This window comes from Salvelinus alpinus, chromosome 28, assembly GCF_045679555.1.
Source record: "Salvelinus alpinus chromosome 28, SLU_Salpinus.1, whole genome shotgun sequence".
Lineage (NCBI taxonomy): Eukaryota > Metazoa > Chordata > Actinopteri > Salmoniformes > Salmonidae > Salvelinus > Salvelinus alpinus.
The window spans coordinates 17,002,292-17,024,518 of record NC_092113.1 but is presented as its reverse complement, the minus strand read 5'-3'; the positions used below and the strand labels follow the sequence as shown (position 1 = coordinate 17,024,518).

At 42.8% G+C, this 22,227-nt stretch overlaps 1 protein-coding gene across 7 annotated transcripts in view; it reads left to right on the top strand.

The window, feature by feature from the left end:
• The window catches only part of LOC139557315 (GRIP1-associated protein 1-like), a 65,786-nt gene that overhangs the window by 5,200 nt on the left and 38,359 nt on the right, over positions 1 to 22,227 (top strand). For 6 of the 7 annotated variants that reach the window (XM_071371952.1, XM_071371951.1, XM_071371950.1 and 3 more), the window contains exons 10-26: positions 148 to 195; positions 302 to 333; positions 1,994 to 2,041; positions 2,200 to 2,299; positions 2,545 to 2,622; positions 3,384 to 3,476; positions 3,881 to 4,015; positions 4,264 to 4,359; positions 4,801 to 5,013; positions 5,121 to 5,234; positions 5,567 to 5,644; positions 7,117 to 7,212; positions 7,391 to 7,447; positions 7,982 to 8,081; positions 13,797 to 13,930; positions 14,816 to 14,932; positions 16,593 to 16,686. In XM_071371952.1, the coding sequence (XP_071228053.1) occupies positions 148 to 195; positions 302 to 333; positions 1,994 to 2,041; positions 2,200 to 2,299; positions 2,545 to 2,622; positions 3,384 to 3,476; positions 3,881 to 4,015; positions 4,264 to 4,359; positions 4,801 to 5,013; positions 5,121 to 5,234; positions 5,567 to 5,644; positions 7,117 to 7,212; positions 7,391 to 7,447; positions 7,982 to 8,081; positions 13,797 to 13,930; positions 14,816 to 14,932; positions 16,593 to 16,686 (1,633 nt within the window). The remainder of the gene's footprint in view (positions 1 to 147; positions 196 to 301; positions 334 to 1,993; positions 2,042 to 2,199; positions 2,300 to 2,544; positions 2,623 to 3,383; positions 3,477 to 3,880; positions 4,016 to 4,263; positions 4,360 to 4,800; positions 5,014 to 5,120; positions 5,235 to 5,566; positions 5,645 to 7,116; positions 7,213 to 7,390; positions 7,448 to 7,981; positions 8,082 to 13,796; positions 13,931 to 14,815; positions 14,933 to 16,592; positions 16,687 to 22,227) is intronic. The other variant, XM_071371954.1, reaches the window with a different exon arrangement.

Here is a 22,227-nt window from a genome sequence, read left to right as displayed (position 1 = left end):
CTATGCTAATTGATGGCATGTTGGTATGTATAAATATGATGAGCTGTGGGCAGACTTTCCCTAAGTCACAATAAAGGACAACAATTTGGTTTGGCTATTTCGAAGTCTTCATTTTAAGTACTTATATCTTTCTCTTCTCTCCTCCAGTCATCCAAACAGACAGACGTCACTAAACTTCAAGAAGAGATAGCGAAGGTAACTATTACAGATGTGTTCTTCAATGTATAAATTAGGCTGTAGTGTATGTTAGCATCTAGGCCCCTGCATGTAATCTAACACTGATTTTGATTTTGTGCCCTAGCTCTCTGAAAAATTGAAGAAAAAGCAAGACAGGTAATATTCTATTTAGCTTGCAAATGTTGCGAATGCATTTCTTTGGTTCTACATAAAGTCAATCTTAAAGCCAGTCTCAGTAAGTTTCAGTAATGTTGTTTATGACTTCTCAAACTGTCGGGCAAGACGTCGTAATGTGGTCTACCTGAGAGTTCCCAAGCTGCCTCTGGGCCAGCCACTCTTGATCAGACAGATGGTAGTATTCTCATTTGCTTGTAGCCTATACAATAAGAGGGCTACTGTATTAAAATGACAATTTGTAAGTCGAGTCAGCTATGAAAGTTTCAGCAGTAAAATGTTATTCTAATGTACATGAACAACGTTAATAGGCTACTGCGGTGCAATGTTAGCAGTTTTCTGCTTGAGCCCTTGCAGTGCAAACACTTGTCTGGAAAAGTAAACGATCATATACGGTTCAATTATTATAAATTTAAATAAGCCATCAAAAGGTTGCAATAGTAAACTCCACACCCAAGAGGAAAACATTTAGCCAGCTAGCAACTCCAGCAAAGTAAGCAAGTAAGTGCAGGAATGTTTATTTGGCTGTATAATCACCGAGTGGTATGCTACCAATGCATGTGTGACTATATTAGGTGTTTGCTAGCCAGCTGAATTGGCTAGGAAGTGAGCTAGCTAGCTTCTTAAATGTCTTAATTTACCAGTAGACAGGTATAACTGGCTTTCGTGATTATTATTGATTTTGGCACTAATCGTGCGGAGGAGTCTAAAACACAGTCCAACTAGCAAGTATTACACTAGGAAAATATTCCCTTGCTGAATCAAAATTGGCCACAATTCCAGTTTCATTCCGAAGCTCAAGCAACATCAAAGCAACTTTGTAAATGACCCGCCTGCTTTTTCAAATATGCGCTGCTGCGCATCAGATCAGCTGTCGCACAGACCGACAGAGGGACTGACAGCCAGGAGCCAATATGAACCGTTACCACTCGCATCTGTCAGCTAAAAAGGACACTTACTCTGTATCACTCAACTCTCATTTATAATGAGTCTTGTTTATAATGAGAGGGATATACATTTGATATTCGTGGATGGATCAGAGGAACAGATGGAATGTGCGCAAGAGAAATTATAAATAACATATGCCTCATATTTACCTAGAGAAATCTGACCTGCAATTTGTAAACAAAGCTGCTGTACTTAAAATGTGTATCATTTTGAAGTGACACACATGGCAAATTATGCTTTAATCTATTAATTTCGAGATATATTAACCCCCCTCCCATTGGAAGACAATTCCATGATAAATTGATTGTATTTCCTTGCAGAATTGTGGATGAACTTATTTAAGTTATCTTGGCTCAGCTGTGATGAACTACATGAGAGTAGGACAGTCATGATTATCCCCTGTCCCATTATAGTGGTATTTCTCTGGCAATATTGGGCAGCTGTCTCAGGCTCAGTACTGCATTGTGACACTAGGCTCTGGCCCCATGGACAGTCAGCAGGCAAGAGTAATGTGCCTGAACCTGTCATCTGCTGCGTCTGCAAAGTCGCCTGCCCAAAGCTGCCCTTATGTGCTCATTTCACACCGGCAAAGCCCTGGCCACCCGCTCGAGAAGTCTGTCTGTTATACCTCCTATACTGGGTGATTTCAGGGTTGAATAGTTTTCTCACTGGCTCTTTGCGATTTGTTTTATAGCTTTCTGCATTTGCAAGGCGAAAAAGAAGACCTTTACAATGACAGCAGGTAAGGGTATAAAGATTCAACTTATATTTCACTCTCTCCAAGCTTCTGAAGGTGGTGTTACTTGTTTATGACTTAGAGAAAAGTAACAAAAAAAACTGCCAGACGCCATTTGGAGAAGAACAGGACAATTAGATGAATATACATTCTTTCTGCACCAGGACCAAAATCGACGAGATTCAACAGAGGAAGGAGGAGGAGCTGAAGTCAATGAACATCCGCATCCAGAAGTTACAGGGAGATCTGCAGTCAGCCAACCAGGTTAAACATCCTGATGTTGCCTGTTCCGTTATGAGATCAATCCCCCAAAATATATTTGATTTGGTTTTGTACCTGGAGTACTCATATTGTTGTATTATAACAATACATAGGCCTTCTTAACCTCACAACCTGATCTGTACCTGGGTTGCAGTAGGCATGCCATGGAACCATATCCTTAAATGATTGACAGAATTTAGTGGGAAGCTGAAGCTGACTCTTGGTACCTGTTTTAATCTTTTTTCTAGAGTGTTGGTGAGATGAAGGAACAGCTCCAGAGCCGGCAGAAGGAGCACGAGTTAGTTCTACACGCACTTAAAGATCAGGTAAACTCAAAACTTTCTTGAACTATATGCTCTCTTCCCTTCCCGTTGAAGTTCCAAAACATTCAAATTATCTTAGAGTCAAGACATTTTAATTGACGGTTAATGAAAAGGCAAAGTGAGGATCACCCTAAATAATTGGAGATTAGTCTGTGTCTGAAGAGGTTGTCTGGAAGAGAGTGGTCCACAGTCTTAAGTGGGCACAGTGCACTTCATTAGGGACCAATCTGTTTTTCACTTAATTAGGCCTCCTAGCACGACTGGCACTTATGTCTTCTGTGATGTCGCAAGTCTTAATTAACTTGAACTCCGCTTTGGGTAGACGACAACAAGATAAGGCATTCGAACCTGCTCTTACCTTCTCTTCATTTTCTCTTTTCAAAATGGAAGTCCAGCTTTCTGTTTTGGCTAGTCATGCAGAAGTTCTGTTTCTGATCTGGCTTCTGTCACTGTTCTTTGTTTCTTTTACATTGCCTAATTTATACTTATTTTTCACATTTCTTTGCTATCTGACTTTCTTGTCTCACTGATCCTCTTCTGGTCATTTCACCCTGCCCCTTCCTTCATTCTTTTAATGATGATCCATCCACCCTATCAAGTCCAACCCCCCCCCCCCTTTTTTCTATCCCTATTCTTGAGCTGCCAATCGCCACCTTTTTGTATCCTTCTCTTCACCTTGTACATTGTCTTTTTCCTCCCTCTCCCCTCCTTCCCTCCCTGGGTGGTGCCCCCTGTGTTACCCTGTGTGTGGGGCTGTGATCCAGGTAGCTTGTCAGAGTGCTGTGAGTCAGGAGCAGGTGGAGAGTATCCTGACTGAGAACGATGCTCTCAGGACTAACCTAGCGGCTCTAGAACAGGTACAGCTCATCTTACTGCCCTGCCACTACCCCGTGGAACCTCCTCAATATTCATTCTGCTGCCGTCACCACTCACCAGCCATTAACCATGATGCATCACCAATATGACAAGTCATGCTAATGTGAATAAAGTCAGGGAGGTACAGAGATTTTTCACATAGTGACGAATGGTGTTCAGACATGAATTGCTAATCCTTACAATAATACTGTTTGTTGTTTTGCCCTACAAAGCTTAATCATCGTGTGTCAAACCTCTGCTCACCTGCTTTTCTTTTCTCACTTTTTCCACGTCTGCCTTACTGACCCATTTGATCCACTACCATGTTTCATTAAACAAAGTTGTCAGATGTTGGTCCATTGTGATGGTGAGTGTGTACTGACGAGTGGGTGTTGTGTGTCATTAGATTCAGACAGTGAAGACTCAGGAGATGAACCTTTTGCGTGACCAAAACACGGCTCTGAATGTGGAGCTGCAGCAGAAACGGACGGAGCAGGAGAGCTTTCTGGCACAGAGAGATGACCTTAACTCTCAGCTACAGGTTTGTGTGGCCCTCACACTGTCCTAGTACATGCATACTTAGGTTCTCTATCTTAAACAAATGTGGAGCACTGTCTAAGACAAATAATGCAGGACTAGGTCCTCTTAATTGGTAGGTCAGAATCCTTACTTTTTTTACTATGATATAGTGCTTATCTTGTAGGTCAGGGAGGAAAATGCTCCCGTTGCAAATGTATTTTTATACCCATCTCTTTCTTATGTGCTCCTCTCTGATGAATGTATCTGTAGGAGTCAAACCGTGCCAACAGCAGACTGTTGGAGCAGCTGACTGAAGTTGCTCAGGAGAAAGACGGGGTACAGCAAGAGCTGGAGGAGGCTAAAAAGGTATCTGACACACGCACGGAAAGGGAGTGATCAGAGGCAGGAGGCTTCATCCCACTCACCAGAGCACTGGTTATTCGAGAACAGTGACTATTGTTCTGAAATACACATGGCACTCTCATTACTGGCATTCTCCCAGGGAAGGTGGGAATGCTGAGTTGACCTCTCTCAAGCTCCACTCGTTATGCCCACAGGATCACTGACCGTAAATGGACATCACAGCTTCAATTACCTTATGTGCCTGTCTTAGACTTAGCATATCACAGAGTTATATTTCAGTCCAATTTATATTATGATTCAAAGATTTGTCTTACGGTTTGTTTAAGTGCCAAGTAAGATGTGAGATGTGAATGTTATTGGTCGTGTATCATCACAGTAAATGTCAGAGATGTGTAGTAACATCCAGAGATCTCATCTCCCATTCCCATGTCCCTCCCCCTTTAGACAGCAGACAAGCGGAAGGCCATGCTGGATGAGCTGGCCATCGACATTATCACAGAGAAGTCACGACACAAGGAAGAGCTGAGCGACGTGCGTCTGCAGCATGAGAAGGAGGTGCTGGGGGTGCGGGCACGCTACGAGAAAGAGCTGAGGGGACTCCACGAGGACAAGAACCGCACCGAGGAGGAGATCCGCTCACAGCTCCGAGATGAGAAGGTGGGGGGGTGGCGCGAGTCTGGGCCAAAGGGACAATAAGAGGGAAGAGAACATGAGAAGGTACACTGCTTGTGTATTAATGTGACCTTTGCCCTATGACCTCCTAGGCTCGCAACAAGGAGTTGGAGGGTCTGCAGCAGAGTGTAGAGGAGCTGCAGGCCCAGGTCCAGTCTATGGAGGGAACTAAGGGCTGGTTCGAACGCAGACTCAAAGAGGCTGAGGTACAGTACCAACTTCAGTTTCACGTTGATTTGTTCACTAGGATTTTACAGTGTATATACTGTCTGCCCTGTAGTAATGCTGGGTTCTACCACTATACACTTGAAAGATTTTACATTAACATGAATAGATGCTATTGAAGATAAGGTTAATGGGTGATCAATATTGTTTGTTGAGAGTGGAGCTCTTCACTGCCTGGAGAACCCCTGTCACATTATCACTGACCACTTGGTGTCGCTAGTGTGTTTTCTTCTTTCTGCTCAGATTGTTTTGTTTGTTTTGTAGCTTGATTATTAGGTGATGGCTTGTTCCAACGTTGTATTCCTGTGTTCAGGAGAGCATGGAGGAGAGCAGGCTGGAGCACCATGAGCAGATGGAGAAGCTACAGAAGGAACATTCTATCCAACTGGAGGTAAACTTGTTTTCCTCTTCCCAGACAGACATGGCAGAGTGCTGTACACAGCAACACACTCTGACACTTTCATCCCGGCCCAGGGGAGTACTGCCTGGTATTATGTATAGTGTATGTAGGCTTTGTTCACTGCAGCATGCCCTGAGAGATGAAGGCAGGACTCAAATCGCTTTTCTCATCGCCTGAGTACCTGATGTGTGTTTAACTGTACATCTTCAGCAATTAAGTGTTTCATCTATTTAACTGTCATTTCTCAGCATATGTTGGCCCTTAGGTTGCTAATAGGGCTCATAGGTTTGACGATATGATAGTGTTTGACGTGGTCTGGTGTGTGTTTTTGGTGACATACCCCAAATTGTACCCCCACTGTTCCAATAAAAATCCTGTTAGTGCACTATATATACAAAAAGACACCCCTTCAAATGAGTGGATTCAGCTATTTCAGCCGGACCCGTTTATTAAATCGAGCACACAGCCATTCAATCTCCATAGACAAACATTGGCAGTAGAATGGCCTTAATGAAGAGCTTAGTGACTTTCAATGTGGCATCGTCATAGGATGCCGTCTTTCCCACAAGTCAGTTTCTGGCCTGCTAGAGCTGCCCTGGTCAACTGTAAGTGCTGGTATTGTGAAGTGGAAACATCTAGGAGCAACAAAGGCTCAGCCGCGAAGTGGTAAGCCACACAAGCACACGGAACGGGACTGCCGAGTGCTGTGAAGCGCGTAAAAGTCGTCTGTCCTCGGTTGCAACACTCCCTACCGAGTTCCAAACTGCCTCTGGAAGTAACGTCAGCACAAGAACTGTTCGTCGGGAGCCTCACGTAATGGGTTTTCATGGCTGAGCAGCTGCACACGAACCTAAGATCACCATGCGCAATGCCAAGCTTCGGTTGGAGTGGTGTAAAGCTCGCCGCCATTGTATTCTGGAGCAGTTGAAACACGTTCTCTGGAGTGATGAATTACACTTCACCATCTGGCAGTCCGATGGATGAATCTGGGTTTGGCAGGTCCCAGGAGAACGCTACCTGCCCCAATGCATAGTGCCAACAGAATAGTTTGGTGGAGGATAAATAATGATCTGGGGCTGTTTTTCATGGTTTGGACTAGGCCCCTTAGTTCAACTGAAGGGAAATCTTAACGCTACAGCATATAATGACATTTTAGAAGATCTTGTGCTTCCAACTTTGTGGCAACAGTTTGGGGAAGGCCCATTCCTGCCGGTGTCCACATACTTTTGGTCACATAGTGTATCATGAAGTTAATTTCAAACTGTTAAACATTGTCCAACTGTTATGTTAATCTTGTAATTACTGTAAGTGACGCCATTAGCATGGTGTAAATAGAACCCAAATTTTGTTTTAACTGATTTAAAATGGGGTTTTCCCTCTAACCTCTTAAACCCAGCAGATTCTAAGATTGTATATAGGAAAATAACAGAACTGAATACATATTCTTTGTGTTTCTCATTCAGGGAAAGGCATCTGATATAGATGGTGTGAAGCTGCATTTGACAGAGGTAGAGAAAGAGAGGGATGTGCACAATGAAACCATTGGAAAACTGAAGCAGGTAAACTAACCCCCTTGTAATTAGCATAAACTACTATTAACCCCCCCATCACATTTTCAGAGGAATGTACAGTTTAATGTTCCATAAATGTACACAATCCAGTATAAGCAGTATAATGAGCCTGTGTGGTCATCTAATGATTTTCATGATGTACTCTCCCTGTCGGTGTGGTATACAGGAAGTTAAAGATACAGTGGATGGCCAGAGGATCCTGGAGAAGAAGGGCAGTTCAGCAGTAAGTGGAACACCTCTGTTTCTGTCTTACCACTAACAGCTGAGCTGAGGGGAAACTGAGTCAGGCACATTCCATTTGCTATGGAGAGGAAATGTAATGATTACTTACAGGTGGCAGGTAGTCAGTCAGTGCACGACGCCGCACCCACTCTGCTCTTTAGAAGTGGAATCGGGGCAGCCTTTTCAATATGCCAGTTTGACCCCTTGTAACCAATTACTCGATGCCTGCCTTGATGATAAGAATCTGCCTCTGCAGATAATTGCAAGAATATGGGCTAGCCTGAGGCGTAGGGGTCGCGAGGGCTTTGTAGCTCCTTCTTCCAGCCAGCTATCTAAATTGTTTTCTGGGGAGGGTGGGTCATCTTATTTGATTGTTTTCTTTGTCTTAATCTGATGCCTGTCTGAGATTACCTTTGTCTCTCCCTGAGTCACAGACTGGCGCTGTTGTCTCTATAGAAAACCACCCGTATGCTGCAGTATTTTTCAAATGAAGTAGTGTACTCTCCTCTCATGGGCTTTGTGATGCTGTTTGTAGCTGAAAGACTTGAAGAGGCAGCTACAGCTGGAGAGGAAGAGAGCTGATAAACTACAGGAGCGGCTACAGGAGATCCTCACCAACACCAAGACCAGGACAGGTGAGAGGACATCGGAAAGCCAGGTTGACCGCCACACATATTATGTAGTCAGGCAAAAGTCTATGTACCAGTACATGTTCTATATTGGCATTTGAGGGAGGGAGATGGTTGACTGTTTTGAATGACATCCTCTCATTCACTGCACCATGATGTAAAGTCTGTTAGCCTACATCATCACAGACATGAAACATTGAGCACAGGTAAGAGAATATGCAGATTACATATAAACAAGAGAGCAGATAAACTGCCATATCACAGTGTGGTTTGCTACATGTGATCTGAAACATACTTCTACATAACACAGACAGGAAATAATGAGGGGAAAGAGGTGCTTTGTACACCAACATCATACATTGAAGAAGTGAAATATGTTTAGGTATGGTAATTGTTTGGGACCAATGGTGTGCTTGTACGTTAGCTTTCTTGAGACCATTATGTTCTAGTACTGCGCATACATACAGTGGGATCCAAAATGATTGACAGCCTAGATAAAGATGAGCAATAATGACTGTATAATTCTAATATTGAGCTATATTTTATGCAACAAAAAAATGGGTAATCACTCTTGTGACTGCAAACTTGATGGATGCATTTGCAGTTTTAGTGCGGCAGGTAGCTTAGCGGTTAAGAGCGTTGGGACAGTAACCAAAAGGTTGTTGGTTCGAAGTGAAAAGTCTGTCATTGAGCAAGGCATGCAACTGTAATTGCTCCTGTAAGTCGCTTTGGATAAGTAGGTCTGTAAGCACAAAAAAATATATATTTATATTTATAATATATATTATTTACCATATTTTTTTATTGTCATTTTAATCACAAGCTTGATGTGGTCATTGCATGCTAGGAATATGGGACCAAATACTAACCCCTACCTTTTTGAGTAAAACAGAAATGATTACTTGTTAAACAAGTAATTTATTTTATAGTCATTATTGCTTATCTTTATCAGGGGTGTCAATAATTTCAGACCCCACTGTATATGGATGACCAGCTCATTGAACAGTTAAATGTGATATCAATATGGAGAGGATGGTTCATTTACTAAGCTAATAAGGATAAAATATTTACTTGCCAACTGGCTAGGTGTTTATCCCACACCCTACCCATTACCATGATAGCATCACATAGTCTGGAAAACACCAAGCTCTGTCTGGAAAGGCTGCTTGATGTTGTAGGCACGATGCTTGTCGATAATGAAGGGGCTGTGCTTTTTTACTGATTGGTCCTCCTCTGTGTCTTTCTCACTCAAGCACTTACATGGACAACCACACACAGTCCTCAGGCGCTGCCCCCTTCCAATACAACTGTGGATTTTCTAATCCAAACCACATGAGGTCTCAATCCCCCAGGAAAGAAAAATACTTTTGAGAACCAATCAAAGCTACAACCGCTGTGATTATTATTATTTGACCCTGCTGGTCATCTATTTACATTTGAACATCTTGGCCATGTTCTGTTATAATCTCCACCCGGCACAGACAGAAGAGGACTGGCCACCCCTCATAGCCTGGTTCCTCTCTAGGTTTCTTCCTAGGTTCCGGCCTTTCTAGGGAGTTTTTCCTAGCCACTGTGCTTCTACATCTGCATTGCTTGCTGTTTGGGGTTTTAGGTTGGGTTTCTGTACAGCACTTTGTGACATCAGCTGATGTAAGAAGAGCTTTATAAATACATTTGATTGATTGAAAGCTCAGACCATTTCTGCGCGACTACTGCATTTACGACAGACTCTTGTCCAGACCAGTGTGTCACAGCTCTCATTTGCTCAGTGCCAGGCTAGGAACCACACGCTTCTGTCTTCTGAATTTAGCTCTTTACTTTACAAATCCCAAATCTGATGGCGCCGACAGAGATGGTCGCCTCGCTTCGCGTTCTTAGGAAACTATGCAGTATTTTTTTTATTTTTTTTTTAATGTTTTTTTTCTTACATTGTTACCCCAGGAAATCTTATGTCTTATTACATACAGCCGGGAAGAATTATTGGAAATAAGAGCAATGTCAACTTACCAACATTACGACCAGGAATACGACTTTCCCGAAGCGGATCCTCTGTTTGGACCACCACTCAGGACAATGGATTGGATCCCAGTAGGCGACCCAGAACAACGGCTCCGCAGAAGGGGCAGACGGAGCTGTCTTCTGCTCAGGCTCTGTAGACGGGCACATCGCCCATCGCTCCCGAGTATACTACTCGCCAATGTCCAGTCTCTTGACAACAAGGTAGATGAAATTCGAGCAAGGGTTGCCTTCCAGAGAGACATCAGAGATTGTAACATTCTCTGTTTAACGGAAACTTGGGGCTCACTCGGGATATGTTATCAGTCAGTACAACCACCCGGTTTCTTCACGCATTGCGCTGACAGAAACAAACATCTCTCTGGTAAGAAGAAGGGCAGGGGTGTATGCCTTATGATTAACGAGTTGTGGTGTGATCATAACAACATACAGGAACTCAAGTCCTTTTGTTCACCTGACCTAGAATTCCTTACAATCAAATGCCGACCGCATTACCTACCAAGAGAATTCCCGAGGATGCATTTATTGTAGCTGGGGATTTTAACAAAGCTGATCTGAAAACAAGGCTCCCTAAATTTGATCAGAATATTGAATGCGTGACCCAGGCTGGCAGCATTCTGGATCATTGCTACTCTAACTTCTGTGACGCATACAAAGCCCTCCTTTCGGCAAATCTGACCACGACTCAATTTTGTTGCTCCCAGCCTATAGACAAAAACTAAAAAAGGAAACGCCCGTGCTCAGGTCTGTTCAACGCTGGTCCGACTAATCGGATTCCACGCTTCAAGATTGCTTCCTTCATGTGGACTGAGATATGTTCCGGATAGCCTCAGACAACAACATTTGATGTATACGCTGTGGAATGATGGTAGCATTCGCGCAAAACTGAAAGCGGTAACCACTGCTTTTAATCATGGCAAGGTGACCGGAAACATGACCGAATACAAACAGTGTAGCTATTCCCTCCGCATGGCAATCAAACAAGCTAAGGGTCAGTATAGTGAAAGTAGAGTGACAATTCAACGGCTCAGACACGAGATATATGTGGCAGGGTCTATCACGGATTACGAAAAGAAAACCAGCTCCATCGCGGACACCGTCTTGCTCCCAGACAAATTTTAACAACTTATTTGAGGACAATACAGTGCCACTGACATGGCGCGCTACCAAAACCTGCGGGCTCTCCTTCACCGCGGCCAACGTGAGTAAAACATTTAAACGTGTTAACCCTCGCAAGGCTGCCGGCCCAGACGCCATCTCTAGCCGGGTCCTCAGAGCATGCACAGACCAGCTGGCTGGTATGTTTATGGACATATTCAATCAATCCCTATCCCAGTCTGCTGTTCCCACATGCTTCAAGAGGGCCACCATTGTTCCTGTTCCCAAGAAAGCCGTTTAGCTCAGTTATCTTAGCTATCTCCCCGTTGCACTCACTTCCGTCATCATGAAGTGCTTTGAGAGACTAGTCATGGATCATATCACCTCCACTCTACCTGACACCCTAGACCCACTCCAATTTGCTTACCGCCTCAATACGTCCGACGCAATCACACAGCCCTAACCCATCTCGACAAGAGGAATACCTATGTAAGAATGCTGTTCATCGATTTACAGCTCAGCATTTACACCATAGTACCCTCCAAACTCGTCATTAAGCTCGATACCCTGGGTCTCGACCCCGCCCTGTGCAACTGGGTCCTGGGCTTTCTGACGGGCCGCCCCCAGGGTGTGAGGGTAGGAAACATCTTTACCCTGCTGATCCTCAACACTTGTGCCCCACAAGGGTGTGTTCTGAGCCCTCTCCTGTACTCCCTGTTCACCCATGACTGCGTGGCCATGCACGCCTCCAACTCAATCATCACGTTTGCAGACGACACTACAGTGGTAGGCTTGATTACCAACAACGACGAGACGGCTTACAGGGAGGAGGTGAGGGCCCTCGGAGTGTGGTTTCAGGAAAATAACCTCTCACTCAACATCAACAAAACAAAGGAGATGATCGTGGACTTCAGGAAACAGCAGAGGGAGCACCCCCCTGTCCACATCGATGGGACAGTAGTGGAGAAGGTGGGAAGTTTTAAGTTCCTTGGCGTACACATCACGGACAAACTGAAATGGTTCACCCACACAGAGAGCGTGGTGAAGAAGGCGCAACAGCGCCTCTTCAACCTCAGGAGGCTGAAGAAATTTGGCTTGTCACCGAAAACACTCAAACTTTTAGATGTACAATCAAGAGCATCCTGTCGGGCTGTATCACCGCCTGTTACGGCAACTGCTCTGCCCACAACCTTAAGGCTTTCCAGAGGGTAGTGAGGTCTGCACAAAGCATCACTGGGGTAAACTACCTGCCCTCCAGGACACCTACACCACCCGATGTCACAGGAAGGCCAAAAAGATCATCAAGGACAACAACCACCCGAGCCACTGCCTGTTCAGCCCGCTATCATCCAGAAGGCGAGGTCAGTACAGGTGCATCAAAGCTGGGACAGAGAGACTGAAAAACAGCTTCTATCTCAAGGCCATCAGACTGTTAAACAGCCATTGAGTGGCTGCTGCCAACATACTGACTCAAATCTCTAGCCACTTTAATAATTAAAAATTGGATGTAATAAATGTGTCACTTTAAACAATGCCACTTTATATAATGTTTACATACCCTACATTACTCATCTCATATGTATACACTGTACTCTATACCATCTACTACATCTTGCCTATGCTGCATGTCCTTTGCTCATCCATATACTTATATGTACATATTCTTATTCATTCCTTTACACTTGTGTGTCTATAAGGTAGCTGTTGTGAAATTGTTAGATATTACTGCACGGTCGGAACTAGAAGCACAAGCATTTTGCTACACTCGCATTCACATCTGCTAACCATGTGTGACCAATATAATTTGATTTGAAATCACATGTGGCAACCAAAGATTCTAACAAAAATAACCCTCTTACTGCTGTACCTGTATGTTTCTCAGTAATGTGTATGGCATCTTGAAAACATTTACTCCTGTGGGGACCACCCCACCCCAAACAAACAAAAGGCAGACCTCTTTAATATTTTGTGGTGCCCCCTGCCCCTTCTTAAAATGTGCCACAGAGCAATGCATACTCTTGTTTCCTGGCTGTAGGTTGTTGATGATGCCAGGGAAATCCTCTTTTGGGCCATGTATAATTTACTAGGTGTCCTTAAATGTTTAATGGTTGCTCTACAGAAAGTTGAGAATCAGACATTTTAAAGTAGGGAGCTTTTATCTTTGTCCAAAGTTAGTGCACATCAGTGGGCGCCTTAAAGGTAGATGCCTATATCCCTGCAAATACAGGAGTTCTTCCTACATTAGCCTTTAGTTTACTATAGGGAATCCATCAGTGCTTATGGACTGAGGTTTCCCTCTATGCACAATGCAATCGGTCCTAACTTAATTAGTGTGTGCTTCCCCATCAGAAACACACAATGGATGTTGTTAGTTGACAATGTTCTGTAGTTATCGTTGGGATGATTGGAATGCTGCGTTTGAAAAACTGCCAGACTTAAGAGGGTTGAGAAGGTGTGCCCTTGCTTTGATATGGCCTGAAAAGGAATATTAACCATGTCAAGAAAATGCCAAAAGGTGTTTGACATTAGAACGACTTTTTTTCCCCACTTAGAATAATTACTTCTGATGTAATTCCTTAGCAAGACTGCTCGATTGTGTGTTTACAGGCCTGGAGGAGCTGGTGTTGTCAGAGATCAGCTCTCCTAATCGTACGCAGCAGAGAGGAGATAGCAGCAGTGTCTCCTCCTTCAGCTATGGGGAGATCATGAAGGAGGGCGCCTCTGCACAGAGCACCAACAAGGTACACTACACCAGTCAGCACAGAGCACCAACAAGGTACACTACACCAGTCAGCACAGAGCACCAACAAGGTACACTACACCAGTCAGCACAGAGCACCAACAAGGTACACTACACCAGTCAGCTACAGGACACCAAGAAACTGGCCAAAGCACATACAATGCTTGTTAAAGCAGTAGTATGTGGAGTGTTGAGAAGAAAGGTGTTGGAGAGTGGTGATAATCAGAATGTGAATGTTGAATATACATTTTGTAGTCAACAGAACAGCATAAGCCACATAGAAGAAAAAATACATTATTTGATGTAAGGAACCACAAAGAGAACCAATGAGGTCGTCTGCATCAACACATCACCTTTTTACATTGTACTCTTGGCAGTTACAAATGCAAACTGTACATTCTGAGGCAGAGATGAGTCTAAACTTTCACCAACCACAGTTATGACAGGCAGCTCAACAGGGAGTTCACATGCGTTTCACTTTTATGTGCTGCTGTTAATAGCCTATAAATAGCGTGGATACTATTATTATAACCCTTTGAATAAACACATGTCCTGAATGTTTTTCTTTGCAAGGGAGGTGGATTGTTGAGGAAAAGGAGTGGGAAAGACAGAACTCTCTGAAGAATACAATTTAGAATTCTCCAATTGTTTCCACTTAAAACATAATGTATTCCAGTTCTGTACTGAACAGACCTCCTGCCTAGGTTGTGTACAATGTACAGATGAGCCTGTACCATTAGAGCTGTCAAGCTCTGAGCCAGTGATGCAGAGATAATGAATTATATTACACAGAATGCACAAAATAGCTTTTCTCTGTCTGACTCTCTCTGAGTGAATGTTAAGTAGGGAACAGACGCTTAACAGTTGTCTGGTCCTGTGTTCTAAGTCCGCCAGCGGCAGCCCCCAGTCCCAGCGGCCTGCTGACCTGTCTGATGATGAGGTTGGGGAACTCTTCCTGAGGCTGGCTGAGGTGCAGCAAGAGAAATGGATGTTGGAGGAGAAGGTAGTCATGCTATTCATACTTACAATACAACTTTATTGTCTATGTTACTAGCGAACAATGGAAATGTGTCTTATGCTACGTTTTCAACTTGGCTATCATTTACTATAAACTGTGTAATATATTCTATACATGGGCGGCAGGTAGCCTAGCGGTTTAGAGCGTTATGCCTGTAACCGAAAGGTCGCTGGTTCGAAATCCTGAGCCGGCAAGATGGAAAAATCTGCCGTTCTGCACTTGAGAATTGCAGTTAACCCCCAACAACAACTGCTCCCCTGGCTTAATCGACATTGGGTTAAATGTGGAAGGCACATTTCGGTTGAATGCATTCAGTTGTGCAACTGACTAGGTTTTCCCTTTCCCACTCCCCTTCGTATTTATTTGCACAGTTAAGCTAAAATTTGTACATTTGTCTCTCTACTCCAGCATTTTGGATTTGAGAACACAGGTTTCATATGAGGCGACAGTATAGAATGTCACAATTTTTTATTTTAGCTTATTTTCATACGTACAGTGGGGAGAACAAGTATTTGATACACTGCCGATTTTGCAGGTTTTCCTACTTACAAAGCATGTAGAGGTCTGTAATTTTTATCATAGGTACACTTCAACTGTGAGAGACGGAATCAAAAATCCAGGAAATCACATTGTATGATTTTAAGTAAATAATTAGCATTTTGTAATTAATTTGCATTTATCAAATACTTGTCCTCCCCACTGTATCTGTATTACCGTTTGGAAATGAAAGCACTTTATGTATCTACTCCCCACCATTCTTTTGTAAGTAGTTTTTTCCCCTCTAAGTATTTGGACAAAATCACTTAAAGTTTAGTATTTTGGGTGATATTCTTTCTCACTCATCATTATTCATGATTCATTCATGATTATCCATAATCATGGTAGCATCCACATTAATGTAGAAATGTTCAGAAATATCTTGTCAAAATATTTATGAAAAATTCTTCAAATGGTGGTATTAGATACAAAAACTGCTTTCATTTCTAAATGGTAAATCAGATATGTATGAAAAAACCCTGGAATAAAAGGTGACATTTCTATATTGTCGCTTCATAAGAAACATTTAATCAAATAAAAATGCTGCAGTGTTGAGCCAAATTCTCACATTTTTGTAAAAAAGGTGGGGAGTGTATGGTTGTACAACTAAATTACAGTTAGTAGTATGAATGGAAGATCAAACGAAACCAAACACAATTATAAAATTTAAAAAAATCAACCTGAACTGTCAATATTATTTGGGGAGAAACTGACATGAAAGATAGTTGTGAGATAATGTTAATGTTCTTCACTGCAATTTATGAGTCTGTGGCATTAATGAATCCTTTTTTTTTGACCACTAGAATAGATTTTATTTCCAATTAAATTGTGAAACCATCTTTTACTGGTGACTTTATAAAATTCACCAAAATATGGCTACACTGACTGGACAGGGATCTGCTGCTATTACTTGTTTTCGTGCCTTGCTGTTCTTCCCCTATGATCTATTCACACCTGCTGCCTGCCTGCTCTGTGAGAAATGATTGATGTACATGCTAGTAGCTGTGACAGGTCCTTTGTGTTGACATTTGGTGCCCCTTTTCTCAGTAAACCAGCTGTGGGGCTATCTCTTTAGGTGTATCTAATGTGTGTGTCTAATATGCTGCAGGTTAAACACCTAGAGGTCAGCTGCTCCTCCATGGCTGATGACATCTGTAAGAAGAGTGCCATCATCGAGACCTATGTCATGGACAGCAGGATAGGTAACCATCTGTCTGTCTCCTTGCCTTGTTGAACTGATTTTCCCCTCTTTTAGATACTTGTTTTTCACTGACAGGAATATGTATGCCTACATTATAGTTTGTCTATTGAACTGTTATGTACAGTGTAAAGCCATCTAAGATTTACTTGAAAATGGGATCATTTTGTCTGCTGAAATGTAGCCCACCTAGGGAGTTCAGAGTTCTTTCGCTCTTCACTCAATTTATTTTGAATCGTGAGTTTAAATCCTCCTAAGGATCGGACCCTTTTTTTCAATTTTCGCCTAAAATGACATACCCAAATCTAACTGCCTGTAGCTCAGGACCTGAAGCAAGGATATGCTTATTATTGGTACCATTTGAAAGGAAACACTTTGAAGTTTGTGGAAATGTGAAATGAATGTAGGAGAATATATCACATACAATCTGGTTAAAGATGATACAAAGAAAAAAACATGTTTTTGTACCATCTTTTGAAATGCAAGAGAAAGGCCATAATGTATTATTCCAGCCCAGGTGCGATTTAGATGTTGGCCACTAGATGGCAGCAGTGTGTGCAGTTTTAGACGGATCCAATGAACCATTGCATTTCTGTTCAAAATGTTGTATCAAGACTGCCCAAATGTACCTAATTGGTTTATTAATAACTTTTCATGTTCAAAATTATGTGCTCTCCTCAAACAATAGCATGGTGTTATTTCACTGTAATAGCTACTGTAAATTGGACAGTGCACTTAGCTTAAATTCTTGTTAATCTTTCTGTCAATATCAGATATGTCTATGTCCTGGGAAATGTTCTTGTACAGCCTCATGCTAATCGCATTAGCCTACGTTAGCTCAACCATCCTGAGAGGGCTCACAAATCCTGTAGAGGTTAAGGTTGACTGTTGAACCAAAACCAGAGAGCGCTCAAAGATGAGTTGACTCTATTATTCCAGTACATCTTGTTTCATGTCTTGAGTGTAAAACTATACTGAACAAAAATATAAACACAACATGTAAAGTGTTGGTCCCATGTTTCATAAGCTGAAATAACAGATCCCAGAAATGTTCCATATGCACGAAAAGCTTATTTCTCAAGTTCGGTGCACACATTTGTTTACTTCCCTATTAGTGAGCATATCTCCTTTTGCCAAGATAATCCATCCACCTGACAGATATGGCACATCAAGAAGCTGATTAAACAGCATGATCATTACACAGGTGCACCTTGTGCTGGGGACAATAAAAGGCCACTCTAAGATGTACAGTTTTGTCACATAACACAATGTAAAAGACATCTCAAATGTTATAACCCGGAAGCCAGCCGCACCAATGTGTAGGAGGAAACACTACATCTGGCGACTGTGTCAGCATGCACTGTGCCCGGTCCTCCACAGGAGTCGCTAGTGTGTGATGGGACATGGACATCCCTGCCGGCCAGGCCCTCCCCTATCCCGACGAAGCTGGGCCAATTGTGTGCCGCCCCATGGGTCTCCCGGTTGCGGCCGGCTGCGACAGAGCCTGGACTCGAACCCAGAATCTCTAGTGGCATAGCTAGCACTGCGAAGCAGACCACTGCGCCACTCGGGAGGCCCCAGATGTCTCAAATTGAGGGAGCATGTAATTGCCATGCTGACTACAGAGATGTCCACCAGAGCTGTTGCCAGATAATTTAATGTTAATTTCCCTACCATAAGCCACCTCCAACGTCGTTTTTGAGAATTTGGCAGTACATCCAACCAGCCTCACAACCGCAGACCACGTGTAACCACGCCAGCCTGGGACCTCCAGGCTTGGGGTGCTGCTCAGGAGTATTTCTGTCTGTAATAAAGTCCTTTTGTGGGGAAAAACTAATTCTGATTGGCTGGGCCTGGCATCCCAATGGCTGTGCCCCTGCCCAGTCTTGTGAAATCCATAGGTTAGGCCCTAATGAATGTATTTAAATTGACTGATTTCCTTATATGAATTGTAACACAGATTTTGCAGAGTTTAAAAAATATATTTTTGTTCAGTATAGAAACAGTATTTTACTGAAAAGAACCCATGCTAACAGCTTGCATAAATAGATACTGTCCCACTCTTTCACAGTAGGGAAGTTATTCAATTCTATTATTACATTTGAACCTGTTTCACTGTCTTGCTTTTTTATAATCCACTCGTAAATGTTTCACCGGTGCTATTTATAATAATTCTATTTTAAGTTTTCCGCTATTGGAGCGCTCAGATACACTTTGTTCAATCTAATAACTCTATGATCTGAGCTGTGGGCCCTGCTTAACATTTTATGAGTTTCTCTTTAAAGATTGGGGTGTTTTAGGCTGGCTGTGTTTTTAAGATTCCTCTGCACCCTGTTCTGCTGCTCTCCTCAACCAGATTAGCACATAACGTCCCCTCCATATTATCCTGCTTCTATGATAATCCATGAGGCATGGTTTATAGTTTGGTGATAATTGGAACCCCATTACCATATGGAACTGGCAGAGTTTACAAAAAATGCTAGAATGAAATCTGATTACTTTTTAGGATTAGCACTGTGAGTAATGCATTTACGATAAGCATGCTAGCTGTGGTGTTTAGACACGAGTAAAGACAAAGTTTCACAAACTCAAATCAAAATAGCAGATTTTGCAGATCCAAAATGTCAACAATAGCGACATTTCACGTTAAACTGATGTAGACGGGCTATGAAATGTACCGTAAGCTTTGGAATGGAGACTGACCCAGTTTCAGTACCTGGACTTGTCTGTAGTGCTCAGACTTGTCTCTGTCTGACTGCCTTCCTCGTGAGCATGCAGGCACTCAAGCTCACTGATATCATCAGGCTTTCGGGATAGGGCTGCACTGTACTCAAAGGGCACCCTCAAGTGTATGCCTTTTAGGAAAGCACTATTCAAAAAAATATTTGGAAGTAGTTCACTCTTGAATAAAACGCTCGTTAACCCTCATATGGCCCTATCCCTCATATTGGCCCTATCCCATAGGCTACGTCAAAGTTAATGTTTTCATTATCATTTTCTTTGTAGATGCAGTGCCCTTAGCTGTAACTACTACAATGATTGAATTAATAAGACTTTCATATAGGCCAAGGAATACAGAGTTTACAGATTTGGGCTGGAAGGGACAGCCTTTCTGAACCTAGGAATGTGTTTACGCCACACTGTTCTAAAACACTACAACGTTTAAAGATTATAACTTTGAACATTTAGCTCACATATTGAGATGCATTTTTTAATTTGTCTAATGCGTCCTTTCCGTGCCTCCTCTATAACCCAGTTAAAGGAATCTCAAAGAGAGCGCGAGAGAAATGGGGAATTGGTTGTTTTGGAACTGGTGCGTTGTCGGAATGCATGAGGCCAATGCATCTTTCATATTCCTAAAAAGTAAGCTAGACCACCGGCAACGGAGAGGGATGTTCTGTGACTTCAGCAATACTGCAGTAGTCTAGTGTTTCAAAACTCCATAAAAAGAAAGGCTCAATCACAGCAGATACAATTTTCTCAAAGCAACTTGTCTTTCAATAGGGATTTTTTTTTTTTGCCAAAGGAAAGACTGCAAAAAATAAAATTGAATGCCTTGAATATGAACAGGCTTAGATCATAGCAGATTTTTCATTGGAGATAATGCAATGAAGTAGAGTGTAAAAACATGCCAATCTATGTTTACTTCCATTAGGCCTACTATAGAAAGCACTACGGACCATGGAACTTCTGTCTCAGCGCTGAGTGGAGGTTTAATAAAGAAATAATCTTCCAAAGGACCTAATCTCTTTCCACAGTGCTTGGCACACGCTCCTTGACACTGGTTATGTCCTAATAGCCGTACTTGGGTTCTAAATAGTAGGCTTTTTGGGTATGCGAAAATGACAACATCAAATCAAAATCTATTGGTCTCACACACATATTTCTCAGATGTTATTGCGGGTGTAGAGAAATGCTTCCTAGCTCCAACAGTGCAGTAGAATCTAACAATACACAAATCTAAAAGTAAAATCATGTAGTGTTATGGTATGACATTTCGAAAATGTAGTATGCTTTAAATGCCAGGATGTCATACTCCATTTTGTCTCTTCATCTAGTAAAATTTGCTGCACTTGAGGAAGATAATCGTCTTTCCAGACCCACGTGTGTTTGACAACACCTGATATTCAAAGAAGGGGATGGGCTGCACCAAAAATGAAAGTATGGCGGTATAAGGCATTGTCAGTATGAATGAGCCTAGTATGTTGATATTTGTGGCTTACTGCATTCATTTTTACTAAACAGTACATTCTAAATGGTATGTAGTACAATTATTACAGTATGTTTTAGGCTGTAGTAGACAAGAGATTTTTGGATGAGTGTTGCATGGTTTACTGAAACTTTGGTATTTTTACTTTCAGTATTTCTGTAAAATGTGTCATGTTATCTACTGATTTGAGGATCAAGTCTGTCACCACAGCTGATGTCCCCTTATAGCGCGCGCTTACCGTGACTGCTCCACTTTAGTCATTGTCAGCTCTATTCTGTCCTGAGGAACCACTGCACTCACTGGGAGTCTGGGCTGCATCACGTTAGCTCCCCACTCATACTGTCTCTATTCTGTTCTGAGGAACCACTGCACTCACTGGGAGTCTGGGCTGCATCACGTTAGCTCCCCACTCATACTGTCTCTATTCTGTTCTGAGGAACCACTGCACTCACTGGGAGTCTGGGCTGCATCACGTTAGCTCCCCACTCATACTGTCTCTATTCTGTTCTGAGGAACCACTGCACTCACTGGGAGTCTGGGCTGCATCACGTTAGCTCCCCACTCATACTGTCTCTATTCTGTTCTGAGGAACCACTGCACTCACTGGGAGTCTGGGCTGCATCACGTTAGCTCCCCACTCATACTGTCTCTATTCTGTTCTGAGGAACCACTGCACTCACTGGGAGTCTGGGCTGCATCACGTTAGCTCCCCACTCATACTGTCTCTATTCTGTCCTGAGGAACCACTGCACTCACTGGGAGTCTGGGCTGCATCACGTTAGCTCCCCACTCATACTGTCTATTCTGTCCTGAGGAACCACTGCACTCACTGGGAGTCTGGGCTGCATCACCACTTATGCTGCACAGAAGTTAACACACTTGAATAATGCAACACGGCATGTAGAAATGTTGAAACTGTTAATTACTGTTCGCAATGTCCATTACAGGATAGAACACTTGACAGTGCAAGAAGATACCGGTAGCATCCAACTTTGTAGGCTAACTTTCCTTGCTCGCTTACTGCTGAAGCTGATATCAGTTCACTACCCCTAGTACCTTGTTTGTGATATGCAAAATATTGCTGATTTCAAAGCTGATTGTGACCAAAAACTTTTTATTCACTTAGTCGGGGTTCAGACCCAGGGCCCCGAGCTTAATGATGAGCTTGGAAGGTACCATGGTGTTGAAGGCTGAGCTATAGTCAGTGAACAGCATTCTTACATGGGTATTCCTCTTGTCCAGATGGGATAGGCCAGTGTGCAGTGCGATGGCGATTGCATCGTCTGTGGATCTATTGGGGTGGTAAGCAAATTGAAGTGGGTCTAGGGTGTCAGG